Raw genomic sequence first — 24,579 nt, 5'->3', positions numbered from 1 at the left:
AGGATCCAGAAACTCATTAAAAGTTACAGGAAGCGACTAGAGGCTGTTATTTTTGCAAAAGGAGGAGCTACAAAATATTAATGTCCCTTTTATGTTGAGGTGCCCATACTTTTGCAGCAGTCAAATTTTGTTTAATTGTGGATTGCACATTTTCTGTTAGTACAATAAACCTCATTTCAATCCAGAAATATTACTCAGTCCATCAGTTATTAGATATATGAAACTGAAATAGCTGTTGCAAAAACCCAAATTGTTATAAAGAAAAAAGGTTAACATTAATAGGGGTGCCCAAACTTTTTCATATGACTGTATTTCTACTCAGAATTTCACATGAAAACATTAATGAGAATTTGAAACCAGTTTTTTTCCTCCTAATATAAGAGCAGCATGATGTAGAGACAGAGATCCTTATTCCAGCAATGTGCCCTTACTGGGCTGCTTGTTGTAGTTTTGATAAAATCACTATTTTATCAACAAGAGATTATCAGTAAAGGAATAGTAAACCTGCTGCTAGGTAGTCTTCCCTATTTATTAGCTCTGTATAACCCCACCTCCAAAACTGATAACAGCTTTTTGTGTACTCTTTATATGGACATAAAACTGCCAATCAGTGATGGTGGTAAGGTTATACAGAGCTCAACATTCAGAGAACTGCTAGATCTGCAGTAAATAAATCAGTGACTTTGTTAAACCGACAGCAAGCAGCCCAGTAAAAGATACATCGCTGGTAGGGATGATCGAATATCACAAATATTCTGCACTATTCCGTTGAATAGTTTGCCGCTATGTGAATATTCGATGCGCAATGTAAGTCTATGGGAAGCCGGAATAGTTGCTATTCGGCAACTATTCAAGTTTCCCATAGAGTTACATTGTGCATTGAATATTCGCAAATAGTCAAATAGCGGTGACCTATTCGGCAAATATAGGCGTTGCTGAATATTTGAGGTATTCGATCATCCATAATCGCTGGAGTCAAAGTCTCTGGCCATACATCATGCTGCTCTCAGATAAAGCAGCAAAAACCTGGTGACTGGTCTCTAACAAGCCCTTACTTACAATGTACATTGAGCTCCACAAATACTTTCTCTTCACCCACTACATTTTCAGCCAAACAAACAAGAGTTTTTGTGTTGTCGAGTGATGTCACATTCTTCAATGTGAGGTAAGCGCCATGCTTTACAGTCTGTAGCTGAAAAAGATACAAGAATAATAATAATGACATTTTTGCACAGCTTGATAGAATGTACAAGACTATGTGTCTTTGTTGCTAGTGCTTACCGAAGTATTAGACTTAATCTGAGAAATATCCCAGGAAACATTGGGTTCCGGTAGTCCGGTGGCTTCACAGTACACTATGGAACTGGTACCAGCCAGGACTGTTAGTTCTTCTACACTTGTATTAACTTTAGGCACAACTGAGGAAGACAAAACAGGTCTACGAGTTCAGAACCAAGGCTAGTAGTTATAAACAAGAAACTACAATTCAACATATTACAAGGGAGCTTATCATTAACATCTATACTTCTGACATACAGTTATAAATGTAATGCTATAATATTTCAGCAGTTTCACATTTCAAACAATTATATTTGGTGAAATTATGTCACTTTATATTCTAGAGGATCTGCAATAAAGTCTTTACTGCAGATCAAGAGAGAAGAAATATGTTCAATTAAATCAGCACTGTAAGAAGAAGGTGGCAAGAAAATTGCACAGAGTAAATATTTTACAAAGATCCTATATCTATTGGTCATTTTCCAGGATAACCTTGTATGCGGCTTGACTCATATGTACTTCGCAAAATTTAATCTGCCCAATTGGATCATAGAGGACTGGAGTAAGCTAATATTCTCTGATGAGTCTAATTTTCAGCTTTGCCCAACACCTGGTCACCTAATGGTTAGACGGAGACCTGGAGAGGCGTACAAGCCGCAGTGTCTTGCACCCACTGTGAAATTTGGTGGAGGATCAGTGATGATCTGAGGATGCTTCAGCAAGGCACGAATTGGGCAGATAAAACTTTGCGAAGGACGTATGAATCAAGCCGCATACAAGGTTATCCTGGAAAAACAGTTGCTTCCTTCTGCTCAGGCAATGTACCCCAACTGTGAGGACTGTTTTTTCAGCAGGACAATGCACCATGCTACACAGCTAGGTCAATCAATGTGTGGAAGAAGGACCACCACATCAAAACCCTGTCATGGCCAGCCCACTCTCCAGACCTGAACCCCATTGAAAACCTCTGGAAAGTAATCAAGATGAAGATGGATAGTCACAAGCCATCAAACAAAGAACTGCTTACATTTTTGCACCAGGAGTGGCATAAGGTCACCCAAAAGCAGTGTGAAAGCATGCCAAGACGCATGAAAGCTGTGAGTAAAAATCATGGTTATTCCACAAAATATTGATTTCTGAACTCTTCCTGAGGTAAAATATTAGTATTGTTGTTTCTAAAGGATTATGAACTTATTTTCTTTGCATTATTTGAGGTCTGAAAGCAATGCATTGTTTTGTTATTTTGACCATCTCATTTTCAGAAAATAAATACAAAATTTATTGCTTGGAAATTCATAGACGTTGTCAGTAGTTTATAGAATAAAAGAACAATTTACATTTTACTCAAAAATATACATATAAAGAAAAAAAATCAGAAAAATTGACAATTTTGCATTGGTCTCTTAATTTTTGCCAGAGCTGTATATAGGGACAGCTGACATGGAGCAGGGGCACCAAAGAAACTAGGGTGTTAAACCTCTGCTGCTAGGTAAGGGCCATGTGTTGAGGGAGAGAACACCTACTCCTCTTTGAATTTGGGGTTGTAACATTACTTGGTCTAACAACTACCATATAGATATCTGCGTTACCCATTTCTATCCATATCATGTCTACCTCCTCTTTTTAAATGCAATAGGGTACACTTATTTGACATGTCTGATTATTTTAACAGAACTTAAAGAAATTTTAGGGATTTTTTTTCCATTTTTTTGGTCTATTTGGATCCTTACATTAGTAATCTTAGGTTTATAACCTATATACAGTAAGAACCACACATACAGTGTTCTCTATGTTTTTAGAATAGATTATACTATATACTTTATGAATATGGCTGGATTCATTTACACTTTTCTAAAATTCTATTACATTGAGATTCCTTTTACTTAATATCTTAAAAATGAACATACTGCATGTCCTATAACGTCACTTCAGAAATTGGGTATTTTGTTGAGGATTAAGTTAACAACTCTATTTTACTCGATTTCCCGTTACCCTAAGTTTCTACTGCCTCTGACTCCCTCCTAAATACTGTTTTAATCAAAGCAAGCAATAAAAAAAGGTAATGTGCTGGTATCTAATTTCTTTCCGGATGGCTGGAAAAGTTCTCAAGTTATTCACCTAATTAGTCTCATAGGTGTCAAACCTTTGGGCACATGGTCATACCTGGAGGACCTGTCCAAAAGTAAATCAAATTCATGGTTTCTTTACACTCATTCCTACTGTCTTCCTGGCTACCAAGTAAAATATAGCAGCAGCTTAAAAATACATTAAAGGAGACCACTCACCTTCTGGGAAATTCCATAAAGTCAAAGAAAACCTATATTTTCTCTTTATCAAATATTTATATTTAGGAAAAGAAAAATATTTCCTAATTCAGTAATAAAGCTCTGGGCATTTAAGAGTAGGAAGCAGAATCTGGCTGAAGTTGGGTTCTCCACTGTCTGTCTTAAGAGATTGTGAGACTTCATGCCTTTGAGTTGGAAGATACTACTTTGTATGGGGAGACTATCTAAACTGAGGGGACATCTTTGCTGCCTATCCTTCATCCTACTACATATATATATATATATATATATATATATATATATATATATATATATGATGCAACAATGTAAGATAACATCCTGAGTATAATGAAGCAGCAGGAGGGAGGAGAGGACTAGAAGAAAGAGTGTATCTAGCTTGTTTCTAATGAGAATCAGATAAGCTCTTCAGAAGTAGTTTCCTATTAGAGTAAGGCGGGCTTTGCACTCTACGACATCGCAGGTGCGATGTCGGTGGGGTCAAATTGAAAGTGACGCACATCCGGCATCGCATGCGACATCGTAGTGTGTAAAGCCTAGATGATACGATTAACGAGCGCAAAATCGTCGTAATCGTATCGTCAGTGCAGCGTCGGCGTAATCCATAATTACGCTGACGCGACGGCCCGATGTTGTTCCTCGCTCCTGCGGCAGAACACATCACTGTGTGTGAAGTTGCAGGAGCGAGGAACATCTCCTACCGGCGTCACCGCGGCTTCCGTAGGATATGCGGAAGGAAGGAGGTGGACGGGATGTTTACATCCTGCTCATCTCCGCCCCTCCGCTGCTATTGGCCGCCTGCCGTGTGACATCGCTATGATGCCGCACGACCCGCCCCCTTAGGAAGGAGGCGGGTCGCCGGCCAGAGCGACGGTCGCAGGGCAGGTGAGTGCATGTGAAGCTGGCGTAGCGATAATGTTCGCTACGCCAGCTATCACACGATATTGTACCTGCGACGGGGGCGGGGACTATCACGTGCAACATAGCAGCATCGGCTTGCGATGTCGCAACATGCAAAGCCGCCCTTCCCCTTTACAAGCAGCTATTTTCTCTTCTAGATTAACCCTTTAGAAACAACCATGTCCTCCCTTTGCAGATTCATTCTTTAGAAACAGATGTGTTCTCTTCTTTATCTAAGATGTTTAATACAAAGGGAAATCTTATTCTTAAGGGGGCTTTACACACTACGATATTGTTAATGTTTTATCGTCGGGGTCACGTTGTTTGTGACGCACATCCGGCGTCATTAAAGATATCGTAGCATGTAATAGTTTTGTGCGATCTAAAACGATCACAAAAGTGGCAAAAATCGTTTGCTGTGGAGAGCTCATCCTAAAACCAAAAATCGTTTATTTCTCATTAGCGATGTTGTTCGTCGCTCCTGCGGCAGCACACATCACTGTGTGTGACACCGCAGGAACGAGGAACATGTCCTTACCTGCCTCCACCGGCTATGCGGAAGGAAGGGGGTGGGCGGGATGTTCATGTCCCGCTCATCTCCGCCCCTCCGCTTCTATTGGACGCCTGCCGTGTGACGTCGCTGTGACGCCGAACGACCCGCCCCCTTAGAAAGGAGGCGGATCGGCTGCCAGAGCAACGTCGCAGGGCAGGTAAGCCGTGTGACGGGGGAGCGCAATTTTGTGCGTGAAGGGCAGCGATATGCCCGTGTCGCACAAACGATGGGGGCGGGTACGCACGATAGCGATATCGGTACCGATATCGCTACCGTGTAAAGCCCCCTTAAGGCTTCTAAATATCAATATTTTGTATGAGTAAAGTTCAGGCTCATTGTCTGAGGTGAGGAAAAACTTTTCATGATTTTCTTTTTGCCAATTCACTGTACATTGGCGAAACAATTTAACACATTTGTACTTTGCTTATGGCAAATTCATAAGTAAAAAAGGGAATTGATTCTCCCAATGAATTTTACAATGTAGCAAATCGGCGAAATTGTTTAACATGCAAAATCCTGACCAGATCTGAGCACAGGGCTTCAGATACCATTCAGATGCTGTTATCCCTTGGCATGGTTGGTATCTCATTTAGAAGAGACGATTTTTTAGAGTATTTCATATAACTAAAACTTCTACCACATTAAGTGTTTTTCTCAGAAGTGATTTTTTTTTTTTAATTTTACCATACCTTACAGCATATGGCTGGATTCACCTATCCTTTTTCTTTTGCAGACCGATGATCCACAACACAGAAGCAGATATGTCTGAGTTGGGTCCGGCAAAGCTCACACGCCAATGAATGACGTAACATGAGTGATAGAGCATGAAATCGCATAGATGTGTGAATTCAGTCAATTTGGCATAAATTGGGTGAAAGACCCATGGGAAACTCTTTGTTTTCTTGGCTATGAATAAAACTATAGTAACAGTTTAAAAAATTAACTGTATTGGGCCTCACTCTTCACAAGCAATGGCTTAAAAGTTGTCCTCATTGAAATTAATTTAGTCTCCAGGGGCAGTGTATTATAAAAACAAACAAACTACGTTTAACTTACATTCCCTGGGTCCATCGCTATCTGTCTGACACTGCTCCCGATGTCTGGTATTGGCTGCAGTGCTGACGTCGCACTGACAGTGCAGCAGAGAATTAGTGTAGACGAACTGCCATGCTTAGAGCCATTAAAGTCACTGATTGGTTGCTGCGCTGTTGACATAACGCAAGTGAGTCGACCATCAGGGTTTTCGGTCAGGGTACTCTGGCGCCGGGACTGCGGATACTTTACTCTCGATGGCGTTATCACAGGTGGTCGGTCCCGGCTTCGTGCCCTGGGCGCTCACTCTGCGGCTGTGGAATGGGGTTCAGGGATGATTTTGGGGATATACGTGACGCCACCTGTGGTGTTTGGTAAGCGGGATATACCAGCGCTGCCCGCGGCCGAACTCTGAGGTGATGGTGACGGCAGCTTAAGATCTCTCAGCTCCCCACAGGTGGAGATTTCTTACCTCAAGGTGGCGCTGACCAGGAGGGAAGCGACCGAGCGGTGATGGCTGCCTTCTTCTCTGACATCGCAGGGTCCTGTCGAACAGCGGAGAGACGACACACCGAGTCCACATCAGCTTAAACAAGTCCTTTTTACTGGCATCTGGTTTGTTTTGCAAAGTTCACAGCAGCAACAGTTCAGTTACCAGAAGGCCAATGGTCACAAGTTTCGGAGGAGATTTGATGACAGAGTCTCTCTCTGAGGTAACCTTTCTTTGTTTCTTTCTCGGTCTCTGCTTTGAGGGCTCTGTGACTCCCTCTTTAACCCACTCATTAGTCTCATCACTGGTTTTCCCAGGGGTCTGATGCTGCACGATTTCTTTATCTATCCCGCAACAGCGTAGTGAACTCGGCTTGGGGCTAGTAGTCAGACTCTTGAAGGGTACCGGGACTCCTCTTATTTAGGATCCCAGGTTAACGGTCAATGGTTTTGGGGATAAACCTGACAAACCTCCTCGGTCCCGTTATACCGGTGTCGACCTGAACTCTTCAGCCGGCTCTCGCCAGACCTAAAGCTTCCCATTTCCGTCTGGGTTACCCCTTTTCCAGTGTCTCTTTTTTCTTTTGGGGTACCCTCGCTCAGGACGTCAGGCCTATGTTATTTCTAGCCCTTCTTTCAGTCATCAATTTACTCTCATCTCTTCTTGTCACTCCTTACTGACTGACTGTTAACTCCCTAACTGTCACCCAGTCGTCCTGGCAACCACGTCGTGTCTCACGCTCAGCTAGGCTCCACCCCCCTATGGACCTACTATATAAACAGTCCCAGGAATATGAAGGTAGGGGCTGCTGAGTCAATGTTACTCAATATAATATAAGACTATATAATATATAATAATATAATATAAGACTCTGCATTTCCTCTCTCTTTCACCTGTGACCAAAGGGCACTGCACCTTGATGTTAAGGTGCTGTATTCCCCTGTAGCACCTAACCACAGGGGCGATACACAAGCACTGCAGACAAAATTGGACAGCGGGAGCAAGGGCTGAGAGCACGTACTCGACCCAGGGATTGTAAGTAATATGCAGTTTGATTGTTTTTATAATTAACTGCCCCCGGGGACTAAGATGTTCTCAAAGAGTACAACTCCTTTTAGCCAGAGCTTGTAAAGAAATTGAATGATGCCCGATGTAGTTTGTTTTTTAAACTGTTCCAATAGATTGATTCATAGAAATTGCTTTCAAAAAGAATATTGCCATTTATAAGCCTTGGAATAAGATATTATACATAGAAACTCTGGACTGGACTGAAGAATGGTGAGTAAAAATTGTTTGGGTTTTTTTTGTTTTGTTTTTTTAAATGCACCTGGGGACCAAGATTTTCTGAAAGGGGACAGCCCTTTTAAGTGTTTCTTTAATGCCATTAATCTAGGTACAACAGGGTGCCCAAGCTTTCTCCCCTATTAACAACTCCATGGACAGATCGAGATCCCTCCCTTTCTCCACCCCAGTCACCCCATAATCCTCCCCTTGAAAGGACCTATACTTTACATACCTTCCTAACTTAGTAAATGGCATCTGAAATTGTTTCACACGTGTGTAATCTTTTTGTTGTATAGTCTACCTCTGTTACCTTTCAGTCTCAAAAAGATCTGAAACTTTATTACAGTGAAAACTCTAAAACGAAAATCTTTATACCAATGCCAGTTTAAGTATCAGATAAAGATGTGGTCATCTTCTACTTGCATTGTGGTGCTTTTTGAACACCGAAACATGTTCTATGAAGAACTTACCGTATGTAATAAGAATGCCCTACCATAATTGTTTAAAGGACTATAAGCCTAAAAATGAACGTTTAAACTGACCAAGTTCAGCTCACTGTTTATTTCAGGATCATGCAGACAATACTGCCAAATGTCAGTCAGTCTTGTAGAAACCCTGAACCTATCAAAGTCTTAAACACCTGCTCATCAGTTCTATTTTCAGCTGATGGCTGACATAAAGAGGTTGTCCATGCTTGTGCTTAATGACTCCAGACACTCGGTGTGACTGCAGGTTTGTGGAAACTAACAGTGCACACACTGCATGCTGTAAGGACTCTCCAGTGCTGGCACCGGGAGTAGGTGGTCATCCGACCGCAAGCATGCGATTTGAATACTCATAGCCACAGTCTCACTAGACATTTCCAGCCTTGCTCAATTCACATGTCTGCAAGTGACCGCATGTATGCAAATCAAATACATGCTGCCACGTGACTGCCTACTCCCAGCACTGCTACTGGAAAATCCTGACAGCGGTGTGAGGTTTCAGAAGTCTACAGTCACACAGAGTGATTATTTTTTTTATAATTTCATCTGTTTTAATTGTAACAAAAGACAAGATAAGATGAAAAAGAAGGAAATGCTGGGAAAAAATATATATTTTTGTGGATTTTCTGTGTTTATTGTACCTTTAATGTAGTTTACAAAGAAGATACTGAAACACATATTGTAAAAGCAATAATTTTTATTATTGAAGAAAAAAGTTTTTAAAATAAAACGAGGAAAATAAGAAGGATTGGAGAAAAATACACAGTGAAACAATAACCCTGGAGTGGTCACCTGATATGAGTTACAAAAGTGACAATAAGGTATATAAAAGGTCAATATATAGAATGCCAACAGAATGTAAATGGTGGGGAGTAATATGGAGTAGGTCAGGTTAATTACAATAAGTTATTTTTTCTTGAAAAATTTGGTCTAATAGACGTGCATAAAGTGCCAAATGCTTAGTAAATAAATAAATACTGAATACATAGAAAAAGGTGAAACCTGAACTGATCCACATTAATTGTATCCACACACAGAAAAATTTACAATATACGATTCTAACATTGAATAGACAGGGTAGTCAAAGAAAGGGGGAATAGTACGTTCAGCATAAATTAATTCATTGCAATCTAAGGGGTACTTTGCACGTTGCGACATCACTAGCATCGGCTAGCGATGTCCAGCGCCATAGTACCCGCCCCGTCGCACAAGCAATATGTGGTGATTGCTGCCGTAGTGAACATTATCGCTACGGCAGCTTCACACGCACATACCTGGCGACGTTGGTGTGACTGCCGAACTATCCTTCCTTCAAGGGGGAGGTGCGTGCGGTGTCACAGTGACGTCACTAATCGGCCAGCCAATAGAAGCATAGGGTCGGAGATGAGCGGGACATAACATCCCGCCCACCTTCTCCCTTCTGCATTGCCGTCGGGACGCAGGTAAGGAGACGTTTGTCGCTCCTATGGGTTTACACACAGCGATGTGTGGACCTGCAGGAATGACAAACAACATCGTACCTGCGGTCAACCCGACATTATGAAAATGACCGACACTATACAAATCATCTATTTTCGACGTTTTTGCGATCGTTTATAGGCGCATCTAGGATTTACACATTGCGATGTCGTTTCTGGCGCCAGATGTGCGTCACTAACGACGTGACCCTGATGATATTTCGGATGCGATGTCGCAGCGTGTAAAGTACCCCTATTTGCAGTAATTAATTAATAATGAAAATCAGTCAGCTTCATATATAATTATCTATCATTATTAAACACAAAAAATAATATACAATTGAAATTGCTTCTCAGCATTTAGCAAATCAGTATCATATTTCTCTGAGGATTGAGCACATAGATTTCATTTTCCTCTGATTGATGCAAATATAGGTATTTAAAGATGGTTCTTACCAGAAGCACCATAATTTCATTGTATTAGCAAATCATTCAAAGCAAATCAAATTTGTCTCGAATTTAGCAAAAAAATTGTAATAGCCCAAATTATTTTTTTTGCTGTTTTGCTTTATTGAAGAAGGCTAGAAAAGGGTATAAAAGATATAAACATTCATCTTGTTACATGAAGACCGGGATTGTTCACAACGTTCTTGAGGAGGAGATAGGTGGAGTTAGATGCTCCTGATTCATACAGAGGTATATGCCTCTACCAGTCCCTGCAGGAGTAAGATTTGTGAGGTAGTCAACGCCGCCAATCATCATGATTTGACAAGCAGCGGTCGTCCTCGACCCAAATAAACTCTGTCAACTGTGGAAGAACTAGGCAAAAATTATGTGAGAACACCAAAGGTCACATAATATGAGCACAGCCGCAAGGTGTGCCAAAACTATGCAACTATTCAAAGATTTTTACGTCACAAAACTGGCGTAAAAGCTTTGATGAATCGGGTCCACAATTTATTCACATTGCCGCTCAACCATCTCACCTCTACTGGTCTTCTTCCTCTTTGCACTGGCACCTCTTACACTGAGTTGGACTTGAGCGATGCATGCTATGATATTGTGATTTCAAGAAGCCAATAGAGGACCAAAAGGGAGTTGCATTGGCGGGACAGGTGAATGACAGGGTGAGATTGCTAGTCTTTTCTTTTTTAACCCCTACAGACACCATAGATAATATTAAGGAACATTGAATTTACATTGAATAAATGCAAAGTGAATCCATAATCCAGGCCAAAATTAGAATTTTTGTCAACACTACATATAATGATATAATATTTGCACTGTGGTCTGTCCTTCAGTAGGCTAATATACAGTATGTAGAAAAGGAACATACATTTATGGCATTACATTATATAGAAGGTACCTCCAGAAAATCCAATTGCACGCCTTTCCTCTACATTAATAGTGTTTACAGAGCTTTCCAATGTTCATTACAATCTTCTGACAGTGATTTATCATAGCTACGTTTGATTACTTTGATGTGACGTCACTTTGGTAAATACAGTTAGGTCCAGAAATATTTGGACAGTGACACAATTTTCGCGAGTTGGGCTCTGCATGCCACCACATTGGATTTGAAATGAAATCTCTACAACAGAATTCAAGTGCAGATTGTAACGTTTAATTTGAAGGTTTGAACAAAAATATCTGATAGAAATTGTAGGAATTGTACACATTTCTTTACAAACACTCCACATTTTAGGAGGTCAAAAGTAATTGGACAAATAAACCAAACCCAAACAAAATATTTTTATTTTCAATATTTTGTTGCGAATCCTTTGGAGGCAATCACTGCCTTAAGTCTGGAACCCATGGACATCACCAAACGCTGGGTTTCCTCCTTCTTAATGCTTTGCCAGGCCTTTACAGCCGCAGCCTTCAGGTCTTGCTTGTTTGTGGGTCTTTCCATCTTAAGTCTGGATTTGAGCAAGTGAAATGCATGCTCAATTGGGTTAAGATCTGGTGATTGACTTGGCCATTGCAGAATGTTCCACTTTTTTGCACTCATGAACTCCTGGGTAGCTTTGGCTGTATGCATGGGGTCATTGTCCATCTGTACTATGAAGCGCCGACCGATCAACTTTGCAGCATTTGGCTGAATCTGGGCTGAAAGTATATCCCGGTACACTTCAGAATTCATCCGGCTACTCTTGTCTGCTGTTATGTCATCAATAAACACAAGTGACCCAGTGCCATTGAAAGCCATGCATGCCCATGCCATCACGTTGCCTCCACCATGTTTTACAGAGGATGTGGTGTGCCTTGGATCATGTGCCGTTCCCTTTCTTCTCCAAACTTTTTTCTTCCCATCATTCTGGTACAGGTTTATCTTTGTCTCATCTGTCCATAGAATACTTTTCCAGAACTGAGCTGGCTTCATGAGGTGTTTTTCAGCAAATGTAACTCTGGCCTGTCTATTTTTGGAATTGATGAATGGTTTGCATCTAGATGTGAACCCTTTGTATTTACTTTCATGGAGTCTTCTCTTTACTGTTGACTTAGAGACAGATACACCTACTTCACTGAGAGTGTTCTGGACTTCAGTTGATGTTGTGAACGGGTTCTTCTTCACCAAAGAAAGTATGCGGCGATCATCCACCACTGTTGTCATCCGTGGACGCCCAGGCCTTTTTGAGTTCCCAAGCTCACCAGTCAATTCCTTTTTTCTCAGAATGTACCCGACTGTTGATTTTGCTACTCCAAGCATGTCTGCTATCTCTTTGATGGATTTTTTCTTTTTTTTCAGCCTCAGGATGTTCTGCTTCACCTCAATTGAGAGTTCCTTAGACCGTATGTTGTCTGGTCACAGCAACAGCTTCCAAATGCAAAACCACACACCTTTAATCAACCCCAGATCTTTTAACTACTTCATTGATTACAGGTTAACGAGGGAGACGCCTTCAGAGTTAATTGCAGCCCTTAGAGTCCCTTGTCCAATTAGTTTTGGTCCCTTGAAAAAGAGGAGGCTATGCATTAGAGAGCTATGATTCCTAAACCCTTTCTCCGATTTCGATGTGAAAACTCTCATATTGCAGCTGGGAATGTGCACTTTCAGCCCATATTATATATATAATTGTATTTCTGAACATGTTTTTGTAAACAGCTAAAATAACAAAACTTGTGTCACTGTCCAAATATTTCTGGACCTAACTGTAGTTCCACACCTTACACCTGATCAGAATATTTCAAAATAGGTTTTATAAGCACAAAGCATTGCCAGCTGAAAAGCAGGAGTTGGCTATGTATCACTGATAACTGGGCAGTTGTTAGAAGTCTGGCTAAGCAGGATGACAATACCTTTAGCTGCTTTGATAATGGCCATATTTTTTGCCATATAAATGTTGACAAAAGTGTACCTTTTGTTTTCTTCCCATATGAAATATAGGATTAACAACAAAAGTTACTCACCTAAAAAAACAAATATCTACATGTAAGAACAAATACAATTGGAGATTTGCTTATGGATGTTCACACCATCAATCCAATACATCTGAATGGGGCTGTTTCTGTAGCATGTGCATGGATTCCTGCAAACTCCATTCAGATAAATAGACAATCTGCCAAATGTGAGCATGGTCTAACAGTTAAGTAACTAGTTCCTTCTGAACCTAATGTAATACCATAGTCTATAGGTAGTAATAGGATAGTACAAAATCACTAACAAAAGCCTCTTACCACAGTTAGGGATGTGCATGTTGTTCAGAGGTATCCTCTTGTAGTATCCATTGATGCAGATCATGTTGTCTTTGTCTATGATGCTTTTTTCTATCAATACTTTGATCCACATTATGTCGCATGAACACTGGAATGGATTGTTACCTAGAGTTCTTGAAGAACAAACAACTCTAAATCAGCATTTCCTCAAAATACATTTTACCAAATAAAATGGCTTCTTATACCTATAAGGAGATACATGCAACGTTATGGAACGGTCCTGCATGGGCAGACATGTCACTTAATATTCCACAAAAGCTATAAAACATGCCCTCTGGAAGCCATCATGGCAACTATACTATTTTTCATCCAACCTTTCCCAGAAAATGATGTAGGAGATAAAGGACTAGGAGATAAAGGACTACACAACCGCACTAAAGGATGTATACACAACATATAGCAGTGGGTAAAGTAAAAATAACACCAACTACCACTGATAATATAATGCTATCATTCATAAATATTAAGTCATCTTTAAATTTGATTTTAGATTTCAATATTTTTACATAATATTTAGTATGTATTTAAGGAATATGGTAGGCAATCAACATACTTTAAAGCGCACAAATCACCAGGATTTTTGTATATAACCTAAAGCCAGTGTTATATACTGTATATCTGGCTGATTCTATACATACCTTTAGTGGTCATCTGGATGTATAGGTTTTGAAATACAAACAAGTAAAGTTTGTAAAATGAGCATCTTTTTGAATGACAGCAGCTGTCGATCAGCTGATAGCTGGGGTGGGTATTCATAGTGAATCCTGCCCCCCTGCCTGTCCGTCCTCCCCCTGTTATTTATGCTAATTCTATTATAGAAGTGTTTTACTTACTAGAAGGACCTGTGCTGATGTCATACCCACCTCAGCCAACATAGCTATTACCAGGAAGCAACATTATTTTCCTGTTGGCTGAGGCTCCACCCAATCTGGTCACATGGGTATGACATCAGCACAGGTCCTTCCAGTCAGATAGTAAAAAAATTCTATAATAGAATTAGCATACATAACAGGGGGAGGATGGAAAGGCAGGGGGGTGGGGAATCACTATGAATACCCACCCCAGCTATCAGCTGAGCTGCTGTCATTCAAAAAGATGTTCATTTTACAAACTTTACTTGCTTGCATTTCAAAACCCAAACATCCGAGCTGTCAACTAAAGGTATGTATAGAATCAGCCTGATAGTGCCAGTATTGCACTGGCTTTAGGTTATATAGGAAAATCCTGGTGATTGGTGTGCATTAAAAGAATATATTTTACTGGTTCAGATGCACATTTTTTTTTTATCTAATCTGCTGTTCTCATGGTGCAGAACCTGTTCTATAGTGGTGGCTACATACCATATTTACAATGGTTTAAATTGCCTGCTTAAATTTATTATTTTGTATGTACTGCTACGTTTACCCTCAAAAGAAAGCAGACACTCCCTAATAGAATCACACTAACCAGACCCCAAACAATTAAAGTTGGTAAGTGAATGGGCTCTCACATACAAATCTGCGTTGCTTTCAGGTTCCCTGCATTTAAAAGCGGTTGGCTCCCCTTTGTGACTGAAAGCAGCATTACTCGCTCAGAGTGATACTGGTATCCAATCTGTTTGTGAGAGCTGCAGTGCAAAGTAGCTGGAACCACAAGGGACCTGACAGCAATGCAGATCTCTGTGTGATAGCCCATCACAATCGACACTTGCCAACTGTAATTGTTTGGGGGGGGGGGTAAATCTGGTGATTGTAATTTTTTTTTGGCAGGGCGGACGGTGTTTGCTTTCCTTTTGGGGTGTCTGATTTCGTATGATAAAGAGTCCTGCTGTATTCTTCAACTTTTTTAGCTGTTTGGACACTTCCTTATGGAACCACAACTAGGGCTTATTTTTCGAGTAGGGCTAATGTGCCACCCCCACGCCAGCAGCCAAGCTGCTTGGATCCGGATCTGCAGTGTGGCTCGAGGGGTCTCCGGACCCGGGGGTCTCGTAGACACTTCGAATGAAAAGGGGACGTTTATGTACCGGGATTTCGTGACGCCACCCACGGTGTGTGGTGAAATGTAGCATCACCGCTGCTGTTGGGGAGCACCCTGGGGTGATGGGCTGGCAGCTGGATGTTAACCCCTCCGTGGGTAGGGATGGATGCCCCGGTACTCAGTGTCTCTGTGCTGAGGATGGTGGCTGCAGGGGCTGGCGCGCCCGGACGCACCGGGGAATGTCAATGTATTTACGATTGCAAAAACTTCACACAAGTCTAATCGGTAAACCAAGGTGTTGGTGGCCGGCCGCCGCGGCCGAGTGTATTCTGGTCCCACACCCGGGCTGGTGTTCTGCGTCACTTTTCCTCTGCACTGTGTTTTGTGGTGTATGGACTTACCGGTGTGGAACATGGGAGTCCGCTCCCGGTACTTTTGGTTGGGAGCTGTGCCCACTGACGCTGACCCTTGGGATCTACGGGCCCTGGTGGATGCCCTATCCCCCTCGGTGGGTGGTTGTCTGCTTTTTGGACTTTGGTTGGAACAGGACCTATAATCCTGCTCTCAATTGGTTAATTAGCTAGGCCGTTGGTTCCGATCCTGACTTCAGGGTCCAAGTACCTCCTCTATGCACGGTTTCCGGTTCGGTTCTCCAGTCTAGGTGCCGGCGGGCTCCAACCCTGCCCCGGTCCACCTCAGATCTCCTGCAGCCGTCTTCCCGTCTCTTGTCAGACACGGACCACCGTCTGCCACCTAGCCAATACGCCGGGGCTCCGTCCCCGGCGCCTTTCTGCTGTTACTTCCACTTAACAGACTGTCACTGTCACAGACTTCACTCCTCTCCTCCTTCAACTCCAACTTCAACTCCAACTTCCACCTTCACTGAACTTCAACTCAAAAACACTCTCCGACTACTTTTCCCGCCCCGGGTTCTCTAGACCCCTAGGTGGGCGTTCTCCATCCGCCTGGTCCCGCCCACTGGTGTGCCTGTCCTACCCTGGGGGGGTGACTAGGATTTGTTTGGCTTTGGTGTAACCCTTTGTGGCAAAGGTGTTATGCAGGGGCCTACTCTGTGTGCGACACCTGGTGGTGCCAGGGCGTTACACTAATATTGTAAGTATACTCAAAGCCCCAAAAATCCTAATAGGGCTTATTTATGGGGTAGGTCATATTTTCCGGAAAAAAAGATGAGACATCCAGGAACAGTGAACATAAAGACAAATCCTTTCCCCTTGCAATCCCCAGTCTCTGTACCGAATATGTAACATCTTTATTATAATTAGTACAATTAAGTATAGTAAATTTATGCAAAGTGTCAGCCTATATTTTAACAATATCTAAACATCAATATGTATTCAGCATCTGAATTTAAAAACATTCTTCAATCACAATCTAGCCTCCTGGGAGGAAGCATTGAAATTACTCAGGGAGTTAACAAGTTGCACTGAAGGGTAGAATTGTCTATTTTTTGGCACACTACAACATAAATTCCGGAACGTTATGGACTAATTTGTCCCAACAGTTCAAGAAGTTAAGGAAATATAATGCAGAATGGAAATTAACATATCTCACAGCTCAGTATGTCATGGGATATACAATACCCATTGCAATAGATTATTACACAACAATATCTAAAAGTGCGGACTTTGGCTGTGCAAGGGTAACATCAAAATGTAACTGCTCTCTGGACACATTTTGACCCATCCTAAAATGAGAATTCGCTGGGAATGTAGAATGCTGTGTAAATTTTAGAAAACACAATTGAAGACGGTTTCCACATGTTGTGTATGAAACATATTTATATCAATTTATATCCTACGGTCAAGTATTATGACCTTTTGGCAAAATGGCCAGGATCATATGTATAAAAACAAAAAGTTAGCTGAAGTTGCCCAATTCAAACAGACTTTTTATTTATTAATCCTGCATAGAAAAAAAAGATTAGATTAATTGCAACCTTATTGGTTGCTGTAGGAAACGTCTTCATTTGTTAGAAAGACTTGTAAGTCAAGTCCCTGCTCTACGTCAATGATATACCATACATATTAAATGACTAGAGTATAAAAATGTATCAATTACACATACTGTACATGAAAATGAAAATAGTACTCGACATGGTTGAAATGAAGGATTAGTGATGGGACAATATAATTTATACAATAACTGTGCCATGTAATAATTATAACTTACAGGTGAGTCAAGGAGAGGTGGCAAAATAGTTTTCTGCTTAACGTTGATAACTTATTTTTGTGGAGGTCTCTGAAAAAAAAAAATACACACAAATATTAATTGTTTTCTGGTAAAAACAACAGAGACACCCAAAATGTAATAAAGAAACATGACTGACTGGGAATAAAATAAATAAATAAAGTTTTAAATAAGTTCCTAAATACCGTTAAGTAGGAAATTACACTTGGTTTGTTTAGGGGCGGTTATCACAATAAAACTTTAAAACAGCTGCCATCTTGTTGTAGGGACAGATACCTTAGTTGTGAGCATGTGCAGTAGGAATCCCTTAATGTGTAAGGAGATATGCTCCCAGTGGAGCTTCTGATCTAACACTAGAGATACCAAGAGTGCTGAGATAAGAGGAGGCTGCTCACGCTGCTGTCCACTTGGTCTTTTTGATTTAATATTGCTAATACCAAGGATGTTGAGGTACTAAGAGGCTGCTTATACTACTTTCAACCCTCTCTTTCTGATATATTACTGTCACGAGGATACCACGACAGAAAGTGGTCCTTCCGATTTCTGGTGTCAGGCGATCACAGCGCAGGGCTTCATACACATTTCCTCAGGTTACTACTTGTGGCTGTGCAGGTTCTCCTTTACCCACCACTGCTAGGGTTAAGTAGATCCTCTGATTCCTAAAACTCTGGATGAAAGATCTGGCAGATGTTCTCTATTGCTAATTATCTCTGCTATAAAGACTTCCGTCCTAGTCCAGGTAATTGCTGGTGATAGTTATACTTGCTTCAAGAGGCAACCAGTGAGCTGAGGACTAGTGAGCCATTCAGAGAACATTTGCTATGTGAAAGCTGTGTTGAGTTTTTCCCTTCTTTTGTCCTTTATCTTTTTTCCCTTCTGAACCATTCCTCATTATTACCTCTTTTTGTTTGGAGTGAATTGTATGATTGCTGTTTATTTTACCCCTGTCTCCCTAATCCTCTCTGTGTATTTAATCTAGAACAGGACTAGTGTTCCCGCTGGCCTGCGCACTATACAGGGCTGAGTCTAGGGAAAGATGGAGATAGGCATGTGATTGGCGACAGAGTGAGAGAACCCATATAGGGATGTTAGGGAGTGCGGAGATCAGCCTCAGGTAAATTTAGGATGTGACCCTGCTCCTATTTCCCTAGCATCAGGGACCACCATTGTATCGTGTACCCTGTGTGTTGCAGCACTCGCCGGGGGTTCCTAGTACCTGGCAGAACCCAGGTAGTCAATGTGTGGCAAATACCGGAGAAACCAGGAGTGCTGGGATAAGAAGTGGCTGCTCATACTGCTATTCACCCTATCCTTCTGATCCAATACTGGAGATACTGGGTTGCTGAGATAAAATGAAGCTGCTCACACTGCTGTCCACCCTGTCTTTCTGAACACTGAGTGGCAGCTGTTCCCTGCAGATATCTTGACACACTATGGCTCAGGTTATCTCCATGTCACAGCAGTAGAACTTGCCCAAGCTCACAGGCAACTGACTTAACACTGTAGGTAATGTTTCTGTTTGCGTAACAAGAGAGCAGCTGTTTTAATCTACTACAGTGATTACCTTATAGACATAGAAAATATAATGTGATAGTTAAAGGTTTTTAAAATGTATTTATAATAACAATATTTTTTTTCTATTCCTGGAGAACCCCTTTAATAAGTTGATTGTGAAATTGTGAGTTCAATTACTCTCCAAAAAACCCTTGCAGCAAAAAAACACAAACCATACCCTGACTTATTGGAAACCCAAATTTTAACAGTCCTTATAAGCTAGCAATGAATGAGTGCAGAACTCATAGATCTATGACATATTGAAATCTTTGGGGTTTTTTGCACCCACGTTGGAAATTTTAATGCTAAATTGAAATTGTATATGTCCCCTAAGGTAAAAGAGCCTAATGTTTATGCATGTGTCTGGTTCTAGAGATATAACTTAAAGGGAATCTGTCAGCAGGTTTTTGCTGTCTCATCTGACAGCAACATAACGTAAACAAGGAGATTCTGAGTCTAACACTGTGCCATATAATTTACTGAGTACAGCTGTTCTGATATTATCAAAGAACTACATTTTAAGCATGCAGCAGAGCTGAGAGAGCTTTTCCCACCCACATGAGGCTCTCAATAGAGATTGTACATTGACTGGGATGTCAATCACAGCAGGGGACATGTCGGACTGCATGTGAATTTCTAGTCCTGCAATGTTAATCACAGGTTAATAAACCCTTTAGTTTAGGTAAGCATTAGCACACAGATAAGAGAAGCACAGTTGCTTTTTGTTTTTTAACTATTACAGCATGCTGACCTCAGCTTACATAACAAATCCTGCTGACAGATGCTTTTCAAATCTTTTGTACCATGCAAAATCTGTAATAAAGTTCCCACCTACCATGTACTATTGCTCCTTTCCCCCGAGACACTAGAACCTATCCATGGTATGACTGCTACCTTTGCGTCCGCTATACCACATTACTGCCTGACTCCCACATAATAAGCTGTAAAGAGCCAAGTAAGTAGAATAATATATATATGTGGAGAGGATTATCATCTTTGCCTGTACAGAAGCATTTGCAAAAGTAAGAAATAAAATTCTTACATGTAAGTAAGATTGAGGTTGTTGCGGAATGCCTGGCGAGACACCACTTTCAGTCCCGAGTCCACCACAGTTCTGAAATAAAGCATTCAATTCAGAGGTCCACAAAAAAACTATGTGCGCTGCCAAGATTTGATATCCCGAGACTAGATGAGAATCTTTGCTCAACGTGGATCACGGACAAAATAGATTTTTCTTTCTTCATCAAGAAATTTGCATAAATATGTATATATTAAATTACACTTTGTAAAATGAAAACCCTGGGTCTGATTCATTAGTATGGGTGTTGTGCAGGCCAGCCCTAATGAGTGGCCTGCTGGAGTTAAATGAGCCTAATTCATTAAGAGGCGCACACCACTTAATACTGTCACTAGGGTGTGTCTCCAAGTACCTCACCAGAAATGTTACTCAACAGACAGGAGTAACATTTCTGGCGCAAGTCACGAGACAACTCAGCCCACCTTGGTGATGTTGGCCGAAACTAGCATGAGAAGTTGCAATATTTTTGTTCATTTTCGTATTGCTCAAAAATTTTACAACTAATGATGATGATGTTTTATGCCAGTATTTTAGTAAATAAACCTTGAGAAATTGGGGCCTATCTATTCAGATCGACTAGCAAAGTATAGAAAGGTCATTTTGATATGTATCTACACTGAACAAAAGTATAAAGGCAACACTTTAGTTTTTGCTCACATTTTTCATGATCTGATCTCAAAGATATATTGCTTTCTTTTGTTTGTTATATGTAGGCTTTTATCTCAATATTGTTCACAAATTTGTCTAAATCTGTGTTAGTGACAACTTCTCCTTTTGATGAGATAATCCATCCACCTCACAGGTGTGGCATATCAAGATGCTGATTAGACAGAATGATTATTGTACAGGTGTGCCTTAGGCTGGCCACAATAAAAGGCCACTCTAAAATGTGCAGTTTTACAATATTGGGGTGTCTGGGGGTCAGAACACCCGTCAGTATTTGGTATGAACACTATTTGCCTGTCTACCACATGTCCTGTACAGGTTAAACCAGGATTCATCCACGAAGAGAACACCTTTCCAATGTGTTAGATGCCAGTGAATGTAAGAATTTGCACACTCAAGTCAATCATGACAATGAACTGCAGTCATGTGGACACCCCGATGACGATGACCATCATGCATATGAGCTTCCCTGAGACGGTTTCTGACAGTGGGTGCATAAATTCTTTGGTTATTCAAACTGATTGTTGCAGCAGCTGTCGGGGTGGCTGGTCTCAGATGATTGGAGGTGAAAATGCTGGATGTGGAGGTCCTGGGCTGGTGTGGCTACATGGTCTGTGGTAATGTGGGCAGCTGGATGTACTGTCAAATTCTCTAAAACATCTTTGGAGACGGCTTATGGTAGAGAAATTAACATTCAATTCACTAGCAACAGCTCTGGTGGACATCCCTGCAGTCACCATGCCAATTGTATACTCCCTCAAAACTTGCGACATCTGTGGCATTGTGTTGTGTGATAAAACTGCACATTTTAGAGTGGCCTGTTATTGTATCCAGCCTAAGGCACACCTGTGCAATAATCATGCTGTCTAATGAGTAAATTGATATGCCACACCTGTGAGGTGGATGGATTATATCCGCAAAGAAGTTCCCACTAACACAGATTTATACACATTTCTGAACAATATTTGAGAGAAAAAGACCTTTTGTGTCCATAGAAAAAGTCTTAGCTCTTGAAGTTCAGCTCATCAATAATGGGAGCAAAAACAAGTGTTGAGTTTATATTTTTGCTCTGTATATGTATATACAGTACAGACCAAAAGTTTGGACACACCTCATTCAAAGAGTTTTCTTTGTTTTCATGACTCTGAAAATTGTAGATTCACATTGAAGGCATCAAAACTATGAATTAACACATGTGGAATGAAATAATTAACAAAAAAGTGTGAAACAACTGAAAATGTATCTTATATTCTAGGTTCTTCAAAGTAGCCACCTTTTGCTTTGATTACCGCTTTGCACGCTCTTGGCATTCTCTTGATGAGCTTCAAGAAGTAGTCACCGGAAATAGTCTTCCAACAGTCTTGAAGGAGTTCCCAGAGATGATTACCACTAGTTGGCCCTTTTGCCTTCACTCTGCGGTCCAGCTCACCCCAAATAATCTCGATTGGGTTCAGGTCTGGTGACTGTGGAGGCCAGGTCATCTGGTGTAGCACCCCATCACTCTCCTTCTTAGTCAAATAGCCCTTACACAGCCTGGAGGTGTGATTAGGGTCATTGTCCTGTTGAAAAATAAATGATGGTCCAACTAAACGCAAACCGGATGGAATAGCATGCCGCTGCAAGATGCTGTGGTAGCCATGCTGGTTCAGTATGCCTTAAATTTTCAATAAATCCCCAACAGTGTAACCAGCAAAGCACCCCCACACCATCACACCCCCTCCTTTATGCTTCACGGTGGTAACAAGGCATGTAGAGTCTATCCGTTCACCTTTTCTGCGTCGCACAAAGACACTGTGGTTGGATCCAAAGATCTCAAATTTGGTCTCATCAGACCAAAGCACAGATTTCCCCTGGACTAATGTCCATTCCTTGTTTTCTTTAGCCCAAACAAGTCTCTTCTGCTTGTTGCCTGTCCTTAGCAGTGGTTTCCTAGCAGCTATTTTACCATGAAGACCTGCTGCACAAAGTCTCCTCTTAACAGTTGTTCTAGAGATGTGTCTGCTGCTAGAACTCTGTGTGGCATTGACCTGGTCTCTAATCTGAGCTGCTGTTAACCTGCGATTTCTGATGAGGCTGGTGACTCGGATAAACTTATCCTCCGCAGCAGAGGTGACTCTTGGTCTTCCATTCCTGGTCCAGTCCTCATGTGAGCCAGTTTCTTTGTAGCGTTTGATGGTTTTTGCCACTGCACTTGGGGACACTTTCAAAGTTGTCCCAATTTTTCAGACTGACTGACCCTTATTTCTTAAAGTAATGATGATTTTTCTTTACTTAGCTGCTTTTTTCTTGCCATAATACAAATTCTAACAGTCTATTCAGTAGGACAATCAGCTGTGTATCCACCAGATTTCTGCACAACACAACTAATGGTCCCAACCCCATTTATAAGGCAAGAAATCCCACTTATTAAACCTGACAAGGCACACCTGTGAAGTGAAAACCATTTCTGGTGACTACCTCTTGAAGCTAATCAAGAGAATGCCAAGAGTGTGCAAAGCAGTAATCAAAACAAAAGGTGGCTACTTTTAAGAACCTAGAATATTAGACATATTTTCAGTTGTTTCACACTTTTTTGTTAAGTATTTCATTCCACATGTGTTAATTCATAGTTTTGATGCCTTCAATGTGAATCTATAATTTTCAGAGTCATGAAAATAAAAAAAACTCTTTGAATGAGAAGGTGTGTCCAAACCTTTGGTCTATACTGTATGTATTATCAATTTATCTATTTCTATGATTATTCAAAATGAATCATTAGGTTTCTATAAACCTAAATGAAATAGATATGTTCCTTTCCAAAAGAAAATAAGAAGAAAATCAAAATTCTCATGTGAATGGAGCCTTATTAGGTAAGTTAGTATATTAGTATGTAAATGCAATACACACTAATCACATAAAAGAAGATTACATTGGATCTGCATCGGTGGTAATGAAATAATAGGTTGTTATTATGAGCAGATTATTAATATACTGTAAATAACTATCTGTACTTAAAATGACCCCAAAATGAAACAGTCTTATATCTTTGAAATTTCCTGCACGTAATTGAGACAAATCATCTTCCCAAAGTTCAGCAGGAAGCCGCAGAATAAAGGTCCCATTAATCCCTCATACACTCGGCCAGCTACATGTTCACTCCACGCTAATGGTCAGAGGAGAAAGTCTATACTTACAGTTTTCTAAGGCCAGTATAGATCAGAACATCATCTTCACTGATTGAGGCAAATAATCGCTGATTTGCAATGTAACTAACAATAAAAAAGAGAAACAAGTTCATTGACTGAGTCTTTATCTATATAAACAATCGCAGTCATACTCATTCATTACTATTATTACCAATATCAGTCATAACCAGAACAGAAGAAAAAAAAATCACAGAATTATTATAGGGAAGGGATATACCTGATTATTAAAACATACACCATATACAATATATATATATTCCTCACCTATTGTACCATCACCCATTCCCTGTAGACTGTGAGCCCTCGCGGGCAGGGTCCTCTCTCCTCCTATACCAGTCTGTTTTGTACTGTTAATGATTGTTGTATGTATACCCTCTTTCACTTGTAAAGCGCCATGGAATAAATGGCGCTATAATAATAAATAATAATA

At 40.8% G+C, this 24,579-nt stretch overlaps 2 protein-coding genes across 2 annotated transcripts in view; one reads left to right on the top strand and one right to left on the bottom strand.

Annotated features, from left to right (window-relative positions):
* LOC142296919 (M1-specific T cell receptor alpha chain-like) overlaps positions 1 to 24,579 on the top strand; it is a 713,655-nt gene that overhangs the window by 273,174 nt on the left and 415,902 nt on the right. The gene's annotated exons all lie outside the window — the stretch shown is intronic.
* The window catches only part of LOC142303431 (BDNF/NT-3 growth factors receptor-like), a 93,172-nt gene that overhangs the window by 51,608 nt on the left and 16,985 nt on the right, over positions 1 to 24,579 (bottom strand). Inside the window, exons 2-7 of the mRNA XM_075344773.1 lie at positions 24,138 to 24,212; positions 20,263 to 20,334; positions 17,649 to 17,717; positions 13,461 to 13,612; positions 1,282 to 1,418; positions 1,060 to 1,192 (exon numbers count right to left, since the gene is read on the bottom strand). Of these exons, the coding sequence (XP_075200888.1) occupies positions 1,060 to 1,192; positions 1,282 to 1,418; positions 13,461 to 13,612; positions 17,649 to 17,717; positions 20,263 to 20,334; positions 24,138 to 24,212 (638 nt within the window). The remainder of the gene's footprint in view (positions 1 to 1,059; positions 1,193 to 1,281; positions 1,419 to 13,460; positions 13,613 to 17,648; positions 17,718 to 20,262; positions 20,335 to 24,137; positions 24,213 to 24,579) is intronic.

This window comes from Anomaloglossus baeobatrachus, chromosome 1 (assembly GCF_048569485.1).
Source record: "Anomaloglossus baeobatrachus isolate aAnoBae1 chromosome 1, aAnoBae1.hap1, whole genome shotgun sequence".
In the NCBI taxonomy this organism is placed as follows: domain Eukaryota; kingdom Metazoa; phylum Chordata; class Amphibia; order Anura; family Aromobatidae; genus Anomaloglossus; species Anomaloglossus baeobatrachus.
This window is presented reverse-complemented; position numbering and strand designations above follow the sequence as displayed.